Source organism: Chroicocephalus ridibundus, chromosome Z (genome assembly GCF_963924245.1).
Source record: "Chroicocephalus ridibundus chromosome Z, bChrRid1.1, whole genome shotgun sequence".
Classification (NCBI taxonomy): Eukaryota; Metazoa; Chordata; class Aves; order Charadriiformes; family Laridae; genus Chroicocephalus; species Chroicocephalus ridibundus.
The window spans coordinates 10,659,396-10,673,195 of NC_086316.1; the positions used below are offsets into that span (position 1 = coordinate 10,659,396).

Genomic DNA, 13,800 nt, shown 5'->3' on the forward strand with positions numbered 1-13,800 from the left:
ACCCTTTTCCAGGCTTCCTGCCTTCCCTGTAAGTGCTGCTAGGTAACTGACTGTGTGTCTCCAGTAAACCAGTATGTCTATAGGAATTGCACAAAAACATCCTCCTTCCTTGGCAGCCTGCGGTATGGTTGCTGCGTAAGGTCACGCGTTCATTTTGATCGTACATCTGCACTAACCTTGGGTAATGCTGCAGTAGCCAGCGCTGCTGTATTATGGAAGAATGAGCACTCAACAGTCATCCCCCTATTGCTCTCCCTCTATTTCTTGGACCTCTCCCAAGATATAAATAACGCAGTCCACTGTACAGCTGAACTGCTGGCATCTGTTGCTAAACCTAAATGAATTTTCATGTGCATATCTGCAATGTGCCAGCAAACTGTTTTTCACAGGGCTGGCCACACCTGCGTTGCTTTTTTAGTCTCTGGGTGTGTGCTGCCGTGTCTGGGGACTTTGTGCTGGGGAGAACTGCACGTGCAACCCTCCTTCGCCTGGGACGCATCTTGCAACATGTGCCCTCCAACCCCAGGTCCAGCCACAATCATTGTGAGCTTTCTGGAGCCTATTCCCTGTGCTCAAAGTGCCCGATCAGTCCCCTGAAGAATACCTCAATGGTAGGAGCAAAGCGTAGCGTGGGAGGGGGAGAGGATTTCATGACAGCAAGCCACATGGGCACGTTTGTCCCTTGTACTCTTGTGTGTCCGCAGGCATCACAGGGACAGCGTTGCTGGTGCTTGTCCTGCCATGTTTATTTAAAGCTGTGGGAAAGCAACCAAGTTTCCGCAGGGTTCAGTGTCTTCCCTGAGCCTTTGCACCTTCACTTTCCAATTAATTGCAAAGTACAGCACACGTGTCCTCTCTCAGATGGATATTTTATCTTCCCTGCCTTTCTCCTGCCATCCTAGCAGGTACTGAACAATGAACCACAGATGACGCGTCCCTGTACTTGCAGTGTAAGTCCCATTCATTGTCTGATGTGACTCCTGTCTGTCTGGACACAGAGAGCTGTGTGTCTGGTTTTGTGCAGCCCGAGTGTTTTATATCAGTTGTGGCTTTCACTTCGTTTACTTTATTTTAATGTTTTGGACACTGGACCAAGAGGATCCAGAAGCAGGACATTTGCCCTCTCTCTGGGATGGGAGGGAAAAAGAAAATGATAGCGCTGGTGAAGAGGAGAGATAAAATCCATCTTCAGCAGGAGGAGCCATTTTCATCTCACAGGGCTGGGCCAAGAAACCAGGACATTTGTGCCATTTGTTTTAAACACAGGTCCTCCAAGAGATAGATGATTCAAAAGCCAGACTCTGCCAGAGCAGGTTAAGCTATCAGGGTCTGTACTTGGCTGGTCAGGGAAATAAAGATCTGCCAGGTCCTTCCTGGAGCCTGGTCAAGAGCACAAATAGGAGCTTTCAGATCAGAACACTCTGGTATAAACAGACAGAAAGAAAATAAGTGGACTTTTTGCTCTTTCACCTCTTTGGCCACTGACCAGGGGACTGGGTTCAGACCAGGGTTGGTTTTTTTTCCTTTTTTCCCCTCCATTTCCCAAAGGAGGGTCAAGTCATGTGCTCCACTGCTGTAAGGGCAAGCATCCAAGGCATAGTGATTCACTGATTTCCAGTCAGCGATCTGCCCTCTTGTGAGGCAGTAGGAAGATTTTAATGTTGCAGTCTCACCCAGGCTGGAGACATCTCCTGGTTGAAGAAGACTGGAAGAAATTGGTGCTGGAAGGCTCACACTTGTAAAAGTCCACAAACATGTGTGGACTGTAAATGCCACAGGGGCAAGAAGTTGTGTGTCCAGTTGGTATGGGAAGATGATACTGGAATGAGAGAACTTCCTTCTAAAACAGACAAAAAGCAAGTCATGAAAAAGTGATTCCAGCTGGAAGAAGAGTCACCCCAGAGAGCGCTGGAGGTCCCTGTGCTTGGGAGTTTGAACGCTGTATCAGGCAAACCACAGACAAAAATTAATACACAAACACAGTGTTGCTTTGGCAAGGAAAAGGACTCGATTGTACAACTGTTGAAATTTCAGGTCAAAGCATTTGCGTCACCTTGACACTAAGTATTCTACACCTGGAGCAGGCAGCATTTTACTAAGTCAGGGTAATGATTGTTGGGTTTATACCTCATCATGTTTAGCACAAGAAATCCTGTGCCCAGTGCTTGACTTGCTGGCCTTGGTTTGTCTAACTTAGCAGGGATTAACCTGGTCCTAAATGAGGCAGATGCAAAATATCAACATAGGGCTCTCTTTCTATGTATGTGTGTATATGCATTTACTTCAAAAAGTAAAGGGAATTATAGAGAGTATTTCCTCTCTTCACAAGTTCATCATGGATTCACCCAGGGGAAATCATGCTTGACCAATCTGGTAGCCTTCTATGATGGCATGACTGGCTGGGTGGATGAGGGGAGAGCAGTGGCTGTTGTCTGCCTTGACTTCAGCAAGGCTTTTGACACGGTCTCCCACAGCATCCTCATAGGTAAGCTTAGGAAGTGTGGGTTAGATGAGTGGACAGGGAGGTGGATTGAGAACTGGCTGAATGGCATAGCTCAGAGGGTTGTGACAAGCAGCACAGAGTCTAGTCAGAGGCCTGTAACTAGTGGTGCTCCCCAGGGGTCAGTACTGGGTCCAGTCTTGTTCAACATATTCATCAGTGACCTGGATGAGGGGACAGAGTGCACCCTCAGCAAGTTTGCCGATGACACAAAGCTGGGAGGGGTGGCTGACACACCAGAAGGCTGTACTGCCATTCAGACCTGGACAGGTTGGAGAGTTGGGTGGAAAGGAACCTAATAAAGTTCAACAAGGGCAAGTGTAGGGTCCTGCACGGAGGGAGGAATAACCCCATGCACCAGTACAGGTTAGGGGTTGCCCTGCTGGAGAGCAGCTCTGCAAAGAAAGACCTGGGAGTCCTGGTGGACAACAAGTTGACCATGAGCCAGCAATGTGCCCTTGTGGCCAAGAAGGCCAATGATCTCCTGGGTTTCATTAAAAAAACCATAGCCAGCAGGTCAAGGGAAGTCATCCTCCCCCTCTGCTCTGCCCTGGTGAGGCCACATCTGCAGTACTGTGTCTGGTTCTGGGCTCCTCGGTTCAAGAAAGACAAGGAACTACTGGAGAGAGATCAGCAGAGGACTACGAAGATGATCAAGGGACTGGAGCACTTCTCTTATGAGGAAAGACTGAGAGACCTGGGTCTGTTTAGCCTGGAGAAGAAAAGACTGAGAGGGGACCTCATTTACACTTAAAAATCTCTAAAGGGTTGGTATCAAGAGGATGGTGCCAGCCTCTTTTCAGTGGTGCCCAGTGACAGGACAAGGGGCAACAGGCACGAGCTGGAACACAGGAAATTGCATCTGAACATGATGAGGAAAAGCTTCTTTACTTGAGGGTGACAGAGCACTGGAACAGGCTGCCCAGAGAGGTGGTGGAGTTTCCTCTGAAGGTATTAAAAACCTGCCTGGATGCAATTCTGCGCAACCTGTTTTAGGTGATCCTGCTTTAGCAGGAGTGTTGATCTCCAAAGATGGGTAGAAGATGTCAAAAGGTCTCTTCAAACCCCTATCATTCTGTGATTCTGTGATCAGCTGGTACTGGGATGCAACTTTTGCTTGGTGAAGGGAATGTTTTCCCTTTCTGTGTATTCAGGAAGATTCATATAGATTACCAGAGCAACTCATTCAGCATTGTGCCTGAATCTCATTTCCAAGCATTGATTGGTGATAATGTATTCTCAGTCTTTCAAGGCACAGAGGTTTGCCTTTTCAAAGATGCTAATTAAGTTTGCTGCTCTTGATTATCAGCTTCACTCTGTAAACAACAGCCTTTTGGAAATCATAAGATGTGCACTGCCAGCTTTCCTCTTTGAGGGTGAGCCGTTCAAAAAGAATGATCTCTGCAGAAAGACTAAACTTAGAGGCATTGAATTACTCAGCTCTGGAATCCCATTTCAGATCCTGCAACAGACCTGAAATCAAGCAGGTTTTTGCCATCAGCACTGGCTGTGTGTTGATATATAGTGACATCCACAAATGGTCCAGCTGGCTGCGGCACAACTGCCAGTGTTTGCTAAGAAAACTAAGCCAATGTGGAAACCAAACCAAGTACTGTTCAGTGATTTCCCCTTCCCCTACAGCAGATGAAGGGCACTGTTCATGGCTGCGGCATGTGGGTTTCAGCTCGTTTCTTAGGCATGTTGGTTTACAGACAGGTTGCTGGTGCTTGGCAGTTGATACGGGTATAGGAATCATGTCAAGGGCTGAGGTGCTGGACTGGGATTTAGGGTACAGTTCCTCATATCTTCTCCAGTTGTGTTGGTTTAAAGAGCCTAAATGCAAGACTTGCACATCTTGCAGGCGTAACCCTTTCCCCACACCAATTCAAAGCAACTTATTCCTTCCCTTGCAAGTTCATTTTCCAAGGTTGTTTTGAGCCTGGGTGAGCTAACAGGTTCACTGCTGCCCTAAAAATCTCTACAGTGACCAAGAAGTGGTAATGAGAGCCCCATGGGGTGGAACATTTTTGCCAGTGCTCTTTGGCACTGTGGGAAAAGGCACATGGTTCTGCGCTCGCCGAAGGGTGGACCCTGCACATTAGGTTTCAGTCTCTGGTTTTACTGTGTGGTCAAAGGCTTTGTGTCGGCAAGACCCTTGAGATGAGTTTGCGCAGAGATCATTTTCATCCCTACAGGCAAGCACAGTTATCCCTGAACTTGGTGTTTAACTTTCTGTTTAGTAAGCATCAGAGGGGTTTGTGGCAGTTCTGTGCTTGTGAATCTGACATTTTATTACCAGCTGTAACACCTCAGGATGTTCAGCTCTGAGAGACCTGGCACTAACTACTAATATACAGGCCCATGTCTTCTTTGTGCCTTTTTATATGAAATTGATTTAGGGCGTCAGCAAGCAATAGCAAAGTAATCAGTTTACAGCTGAACCGTCCCCCACCCTACGTATGCATCCGTCACCTTTTCCCTTCGAGTGTTTACTCTGATTAGGTCTTTCCTGTTTTCCTCTTAAGTTCTGGATACTTGTATATTTTCCTTATTAGTGCTGATGAACGTTCTTTTTTCCACTGACATGTCAGTATGTGCGCTGCAGACATAACCTCTATTACATTTCTATCTTCACTGCAGAAATGACATGGGTATTTCTCAGGTGCAACCCAGCATGCAGAGCTAGTACAGGCTAAAGAAAGTGGTCCATAAACCTGTAGCTGTTCTTCCCTGTTTATAATGCTGTTACCATTCCACCCCGAAAAACAGAACACAGCTGAACCAAATGTAGGTATCTCTAGAAATCATGTGTCTGCCAGAGTTAATGAGCTGGATAGAGGAGGCTGTTTTCTTCAGGCGTAGTTCTGCTTACTTAGGATTTGTGTGTTGCTCTTGCAAAGCAGTGTGACTCTGCACCGGTTGTGTGATTGCCCTGCAGGGTCCTGCTCAGGGTCCCTGCTGGCGTCGAGGTAAAGGCACCTTGTGCCAGAACAGCCTCTGCCTTTCAGCAGAGAGGACAGTGACAGCCCAAGTCTGTGGGTTCCAACAACTCAGCATGAGAGACAGAGGAAATCCTTCACCTAGAGTAAGTGCATTCATCACCTTCAGGCTGGAGCACAAAACAGAGCCCTATATCCAAACATAACGTTTGCTGGATTTGCTAAACGTAAATGCACATGTACACATACCACAGTAACAAACCTCTTCTGCCTTTTCACCTTTTAGATCTCCCTTCTTAACTCCCCTTTTCATCACCTAAATTAAAGTCTTCTGTGCTGCCTGGTAGCTCCTTTGGTCCCTGATCCCAGCATCCCTGCAGGAGGCTTCATTTGCTGCTTCTACCTTCTGTCCTCTCAGAAACTGCCCTGCCCACCTTGCCTGCACTCCTGTGGCCACCTGGTTGGGTCGAAATCCCACCACATACACAGACCAGGCTTCCTTTAGTAGTCTGGTGCATTGCCTTGCCCTGCAGTACTGAATCGTTCTGGTCTGAATTTTGCAGGGCATAACGTCTGATAGCTACAGACTATAAAAGAGAAAGCCTGAGAGCAGCCTTAAAATTATTCATTTTCCCACCAATCACTGGGGAGTTTCAAGCCTCAACTGCATGAAGCCGTGAACATCCTGGTCTGATCTCACGGCTGACCCTGCTTGGAGCAGGAGATTGGGCTACAGACCTCCCGAGGTCACTTCCAGCCTGAATCATCCTACAAGCCTGTAATCTTACTAACCAAGGAATCAGGGTCCTCCTAAAATGACAGCAATATGCTGTGCAAGAGACAGCATCCCTTCTGCTGCTCGTGGTTTCTTCCTCCTCATAGAGGGACAGTGCTGTTGACGTGAGCAGGAGGGACACCTAATTTACATGGCCAGCTCTTCTCAGCCCCCCCAAAAATCCTGTTACACCCTCAGGTGCTTATGGCAGCCGTCCATTAAAGAACGCTGTGGGACAGACAGACTAGCAGCAAGGCAGGCTTGGCTTTCTGAATGCAGAAATGTCCCCTGTTCATTTCTATGATATTCAGGGAAACAGGGCTCTGCGTACATCCATGGAAAAAGCATGTCCATGCCAAAGTGACTCCAGACTCCCCAACCCATTTTTTCTCCTTGTATAAACAGTTTAGCAAATCCCAGTGATCAGATAACTGCTTGGGCCAGTAAGCAACAATACTAACGGTCTGTCTTACACCACTTCTGCCTCATCTGGATCTCTGTTTTCTTTCTTACTGTTTCCCTACAGCACTCCAGATACTGTAGTTGTTTATTTAACTAGCTTTATTGCTGTGACCGCCTTTCAAACGCCAGCCTGAAATCTGCTAAGAAGCCAGGAACAAGGGAATTATAAGGTTTCCTTGCCAGGTGTCAAATGACAATTAAGGCACATCCTTTTTAAACAGGGCTAGAAGAAAAGGACATTATTGAATATTTAACAAGTTTACATGGGAAGAATGTAAGCACTTTATATATGTCCGTACGTGCACATGTGCACTCTGAATGGATTTATTACTGTTTAAACCATTGTATAGCATGTTGCTCAAAACAGATATGATACTAGTGCGTTTTGGTTTTCAGACCAAATTTGCATCTCTCTGTTGGATCTTGTTACTAAAAAAGCAGGCAGTTCTCCTTATCACTCAGCAATTCTGATGGTACAAAGCTCACTAAAAAAATAAAGGGTGTGAAAACCTCTTCAGCTTTCATTGTGATTTTAATTTTTGCATTGCCAGCCCCTATGTAAAAAGGCAGCCCAAAGGAAGTGGTGAGGACTCTAGGTCCAAATTTTCCAGTAAGGTCTGTGATGCCTAGACGGTTTACTGATGAATGTATACAACAGCTCATGTGGAAACTGTAACCTTGAGTATTTCTGTTACGTCAGTACCTCAGCATCATTACCTCAGCCTTTATGCCTCGAGAGAACAGATGAGGGGGGTATAAAATTGAGCAAAAAGGTATAAAGCAACCTCCTGTGGATACTAATGCTTGGTATATGACCCCTGTGCTATGTAACAGGTACTTTCTGGATTGATGATCCGTATTTTTCCTGCCACGATTAGGAATTCAGACCCATTCTGCACAGGGCCTGGGAGACTCTCATTCTATCTGCATTGATTTCAGTGGAAAAAGGGCAATTTGCCCTATGGGATGAGTTTGTATGCATTCTTACTCAGCGTCACGTAGGAAATCTGTGTCCCTACCACCTTCACCCGTGTTTCTAAATCCTGGCAGTTCTGTCTCCATCCCTTTCCTCTTTAGTGAGTTGTTGTTAATACTGCTTCTGAAAGGAACTGAAGAAGGGATTAAAAAAAAAAAATCAAAACAAAATGTTGTCAAAACAGGGTAACCTAATGTTGCATTGTCCCAAGTAATTTTAATGGCGTGGGTAAGCTGGCACAAATAAAGCAGAAACGGAGGAATTGACTCAGGAGGGGAGGATAAAAGAGACATCAACAAGTAAAAAAAAAAGAGCAAGTAGCCAGAAAGTAAGAAAATATAAATCCAATCAATTGCTGGGAGTGCATGTGCAAGTGCACGTGTGCATGCATTATAAGCAAACTTTCTCTGGAAGACCAAACAATTAATGACCAACCTTCTACAGAGTTTTGAGCTGGTGCACAAAAAATGGTGCACTTATGATCACCCCAAATTACAAGGAGTCTATCTTGCTTATAACCTTGCTGACATCAAATAAGTTGCCTTATACCATGTACGCTCAGAGTGTTGTCATTGTCATAAATTATTAACTAGTATCCAGATCATTTGAAAGAAAAAGGACTTCTGTCTTTCCCTGCATTTTGTTGTTGCTGACTTCTGTGCACTCCCATTTTCCAGTCTCATCCTGGATCATGTAGCAAGCAAAACGTACCAGGCTACAGAAGATATACCCTAAAAATTCCGCTTAGTGATTCACGTGGGAAGAAAAGAAACATACCAATAAGCCCTGACTCACCCATCTCCACAATGTAGTTTCACCCAACAGCACAACAGAATATTTAAAATGTCTTTATCAGCAAGGTGTAAATGTATGTGGATCTACTGATTGTTTCCAGGGATAAGGAACGAAAAGAAGCCACTTTCCTGTTGACTTCTAAATTCATTAAGTAGGAGCATGGCAATGGCTGACCTCAGTGACCAAAAAAACAAACAAAAAAATATTTTTTTTTCACTTCACTAGGTATTTTAAAACAATTCCTGGGGAGAAAAGTCAAGATGAAACAGTATTTTTTGAAAGCTGTTTCCCTGAATCATAACACAAGGGGGAAAATGCATCCTGTATCAAATTGTTCCATTTCATCAAAACGAAATATTTCATTTCAAAATATTTGGCGTTTTTAAAATTTTATATTAATTTGGAGAAAACGTTAAGTGGATTGGCGCAGTCCTTTCCAGCAGTCCAATTTAAAATCACTGCAATTAAGCCATTTCAACTTGGAGATGAGGAGTTTGCCTTTAAGAGACAAAAACGGTGGTTCGACAAACCACCACGAATTTGAGACTATTAAGTATTCACATACTTCATGAGAGCAAAAATCTGCCTTTTTTCCATATGCAACAACTTGAGGCTGTGACACTTCTGCCTCACTCCAATGAAAAGCATTATCAGCAATTGCCACACGTCTTTCATCCTTGCACAATTAGGAAGTGGGGGAAAATTTCCCAGGTGTGTGCCTTAAGTTAGATCCTTGCATCTATATTTAGACACATGAATTTCACAAGCAACTCAAGCTGTCAAGCCCCTGAAAGGAGCAATCCCTCCCTCCCTTCTCCCTACCTGCTCACTCACTGTCACCTTCTCCTTGCCCTCTGCCATGTGATCAAACAAGAATTAATGAAGTCCTGTGCTGAGCAGGGCTGGGAAAGAGCAAAAACGTGTCTGTCCCCTTAGCTTGAATCAGTGCCCTGATCCTTCACTTGAGAAGTGGTGGCAGAAAGGCAGGAGCAAGCAGCCGTGGGTAACGAAAGTGCCGGGCAACGCTGCTCTGTTGCATTCAAAGAAATATGGTCCAACAAGCTGTCAGCAGCTGCAGCCCTTTCTGTAGACAAAGGGAGATTTAGGCAACCAGCCATGTTCAAAAGTGTTCATCTTAGCTCATATTACACAAGTTTTTAATTTTTTTTTTTTTTTTGGTCAAAAGTGGGAAAATAAAGAAGGTGGTATATATAAAAATAGAGAGAAAGAAAGAGGGAATATTCCTGCACCTGCACAAATCATGTTAATAAAAGGAGGTTTGAGTTAAAGTAATGGAGAATCTAACCCTGGTTAAAGTGTATCCCAAATCACAATCAACGCATCTTAAGGAGTGAGTGCCATTAGGTCTCGACAAGAGAAACAAGACTGCTGAATGCTTACTGCCTAGCAAAATAAGTCTGTTTTCTGAGCAGCCTGTGTATTTTATTACCTGAAGCCTCTGGGGTCCCCAGTATCATGCAGTAACCGTAGAAAGCACAGATGGATATCCCAAAGTGTTATTGTCAGGAGCGGGCAAAGTACTGATTCAAGAGAAACTCCTAACACAACAGGTTCACTGCCAGCTTCCAACAACTACTTCCAGTTTCATTGTATGCAGTATGGAGCATACTCTTCTAATTATTACTGCATATTTATGGTTATATCCCTGTGATTTCTAAAATGAAAGTGCACGTCTGAGATACCAAGGTATATTTTCAGTTAATCTGCACATGCTTTTGCAGAAGTGGATAGTAAGTGCATTACTGTTTTTCTTTTACATAGATCTTTCTGTTTTACAAATAATCCACATGCCCTTCCTGCGCTAGGAAAGCAATTGTGAATAACAACAGTGAAAGTTGTTCCTGATGACATTTGAAATGCTAATTAATACCTACGAAATACAGCTCATTGAAAAAAATTTTACATGTTTTATTTTTGTGTGTATGTGCATGTCTGTATGTCTTCCACAGGCTGGAACAAGAAATACAGAAATTAGAAAGTGAGGAATCCCAAATATCTGCCAAAGAACAAATCATTTTGGAGAAACTAAAGGAGACTGAGAAATCCTTCGACAACTTTCAAAAGGTATTTAAAAAAAAAACAACAAAACCTACACTTTGAGTACAGATTGAAACCAAGGTAGACTCTTAGCACTGTTCAAAAGCATCGGTTAAAACTGGTGCCCTTATGGGAAGATTGAGGGCAGTTGAAGAGCACATAGCTCAAACCAGGATGAACAAGACTAGAAAGGATATAGAGGCTTCAGATCTGGTTTGGTTGGGTTATTTGGATTTCCCCTTCCCACTACAGCTTTTTTTTGAAGAGGGATTTCAGACACTATCTCCCTAGCTTATCCGCAGGGAAACAATGTGAGCTTACGGCCCCACTGAAAGATGTCAGCATGATCCTGAAAGGCATCTCAAACTTCCCTGCTCCCAGTGGCACCCAGAGATAGTGGCATTCACCACAAACACGACCTCTGAACATCACAGCCTGCAACAAACAGCAGCGTTCTCCTTTTAGTTACACCATGTCCCTCTCCCTCAGCCTCTAATGTCACTTAAACCTGAGAAGCCACATCCCCAGTTACCCGTTTAAAATTACAAAGAACCGTAAAAGCAAGCCTCGCATAAAAATCAAGACTTCATGCAAATTATACCCAAAATATAAAAGGTTTAACCAAATATCTTATTTTTTCCCTTCACAGAGTTTCTCACACCAGGACGGTGGTAAGTGCCTTTTTATTATTGCATAGCTTTGGGTTTAACAAGGGTTGTTACTATGGCTTTGTTGCAAAGGTTTACGGAGTGGGGGTTCTTGTCTTCATTGTATGTTTCTGATTTATTGCCAGAGCCATTACTTTTTTCTTTGGTGTTGCTATAGTGCAAGCACACACGTCACTATTGTGGTGAAACAGTATTCCTTTGGCAGAGCTCCACCTCTTCTTATGTGCACACAAGGGGAAAGAACAGTATGGATGGTTTAAAACAGACATCATACAACTTCTGTGTTACTAACCCCTTCCACCACATGATAGCCCTGCACTGCAGGTTCCTTTTCACCTCTCTGTGGTCAATCTTCTCCATTGTATGTGCTCGTGCTCTGTTCATAAACAGTTAAATGCAATGAGGAGTATTCCTAATATACAGGAACAACTATTAAAATTAGATTATTTCACTGATGAATGATACTCTCTGTGTGATGATTCTTCAAAAGGAAAACCTCACATGGGTGGATGAGGATGTAATAATTCCTAGTTTATGAACTGTGTCACAGTATGTGTGATCAGTCTAAATATTGAGCTATAAATCTAGGTGTCTGAGTGAGCAAATAACATGGTCCGTTCCCAGGAAGATAGAGTAGTGCTTGTAGTGCCTCTCCAGGACCCAGGAAGGATCTCATGCTCATCCATCTGCAGATAAATCTGTGGTCCAAACATTAATTCTCAATACATGTCTTTGAACTGACCAGATTCAAAATACTGGGGTCAAGACTAACTCCTCCAGCTGCTGACAAAGCCATGCCCAACTGTACTGTGAGTAGAGATGAGGAATATGTCAGATAATCCTAACATTAGAGCACTGGGACATAATGGAAGGTTAATACATAGTATGTGATCTGACTCAGAGCTATCTTTTTGAGGTGATTAATATTACTTAGTAAGAGGGTTTCCTTTTTAGTTCAAGGATCTAGTTAAGAAATGCTCACTTCTGTTAGCAATATAATTCAAGTTTTATGTTAAATTCCATTGTCACGAAAAGAAAAAGAAAAAAAAAGAAAAAGAAAGAAGTCCCAGATAGGATGCTCCATAGTAAGAATTTACTCTTACTTCCTCCTGGAGCATTTGAAATTGGCTCCCACAAAGTAAATAAAAATGCAGAATGGCACATATTTTGTACCTGTGCAGAGTTTCACCATGGTTGTTGGTAAGTTTCCAAAAGAGGAACGGTGCCTACGGGAATTAGCACCCGAAGTACGCAGGAGCTTGCAAGACGCGGCATGAATCTGCCTCTTCATGAGTGTTGTGATAAAATGGGAACCAAAGGAAGCCTCAGCTAGCAAATACAAAGCGGTGGTTGTCAAAAATGTATTTTCTTGTAGCAGTGTAGTATTTCAGTGGGTTCAAGAGGAGCCTCGCTGTTCTCCAGATTTTGCCTGCTTTCAGTGGATCCCTCCCTCACAGACTGAGCGAGAAGCAAGGGCAGCTCATGATTTCTGAAGGGTAACAGAAAACTGCAAAGTTATGCCAATGAGAAGAGGGCACGTCCGGAATAAATGTGCAAGCAGAGGGAGCAGCGGGTACAGCTACATGAACTGGTACCTCTTCTCTTCCAGACCACTTGCTTTACAGATCTTGTCTCTTCCTCTCGGCAGCTGGTCCTTGTGGGCTGAGGTGGTCCAGGGTCATCCTCTAAGCACTACCGTGCTCTGCTCCTCTAGGGATGACCGAGGCTTCAAGCTGTCCTGTTAGCCCTCCCACTGTGGGCACGATGTGACCGTACATCTTCACATGGTGAAAAGCTGAGTGGGTCCTCTCTGTTTTGTGGGCCCTCTCTGACAACAGTCTGTGAGGGTAGCTGGTCAGAGCAGGAAGAGAACACATAGATATTTCCTTCCTTCAAACACGTAGGACTTGCTTTGTTGCAGCAGATCAGCCATCTGGCTAGCAATCATTTGTAACACATGCTGCAGAGGAAAATGGTAAGAGCCATTCGATAATACAGGAAGGCTGTGTAAAACACAGACACCAACCAACACTGACCTGTTGGGGCAATTTCTTCAATTGCTGCCACATCCTGAAAGACTTCCAGTCCATAAACCTCACATTAGCTTGCCCTGTGTCCATCCATCCCTTTATTCTAAATGCCGTGACAGTACAGAAAGTGGCTTATCTCATCTTTGTGTCCCTGTGCATGTTTTTGTACCATAGATATGGTGGTGACAGAGATTTTGAGTGTGCAGAAAGCACAACTACAGGGAGCTCAGAGCCCAGAGGGGTCCAGGTGAAGGCTGTGAGGGGAGGAGGGAAGTGGTGGTGAGCACCACTGCCAATCAAGTGACTCTGTGTCCTTCCCACCCTTCCGAGGAAACAGTTGTTGTATGAGTACTTCTGAGCTTGAAGTCATTCAGGCACAATAGACACAAATTACATGTTTTCCAGAGTAAGAACACACTTTGCCTTCATAGATCACTACATGCGAGAAAGGAGACCAGAAATGCTGAGGCTGGGGGCTGTGGCCCTGTCACCTGCAGTCATGCTTCTGCGAGCTTCTTGGTGGCTTGTCACTGACAAGCTCTCCATTAAACAAGGCCTGAGGTGATGCTAAAAAATTATGAACAAAACACCATTTGT

At 44.3% G+C, this 13,800-nt stretch overlaps 1 protein-coding gene across 6 annotated transcripts in view; it reads left to right on the forward strand.

The window, feature by feature from the left end:
• PALM2AKAP2 (PALM2 and AKAP2 fusion) overlaps positions 1-13,800 on the forward strand; it is a 280,418-nt gene that overhangs the window by 108,298 nt on the left and 158,320 nt on the right. For all 6 annotated transcript variants that reach the window (XM_063319747.1, XM_063319749.1, XM_063319748.1 and 3 more), the window contains exons 4-5: positions 10,418-10,532; positions 11,155-11,176. In XM_063319747.1, the coding sequence (XP_063175817.1) occupies positions 10,418-10,532; positions 11,155-11,176 (137 nt within the window). The remainder of the gene's footprint in view (positions 1-10,417; positions 10,533-11,154; positions 11,177-13,800) is intronic.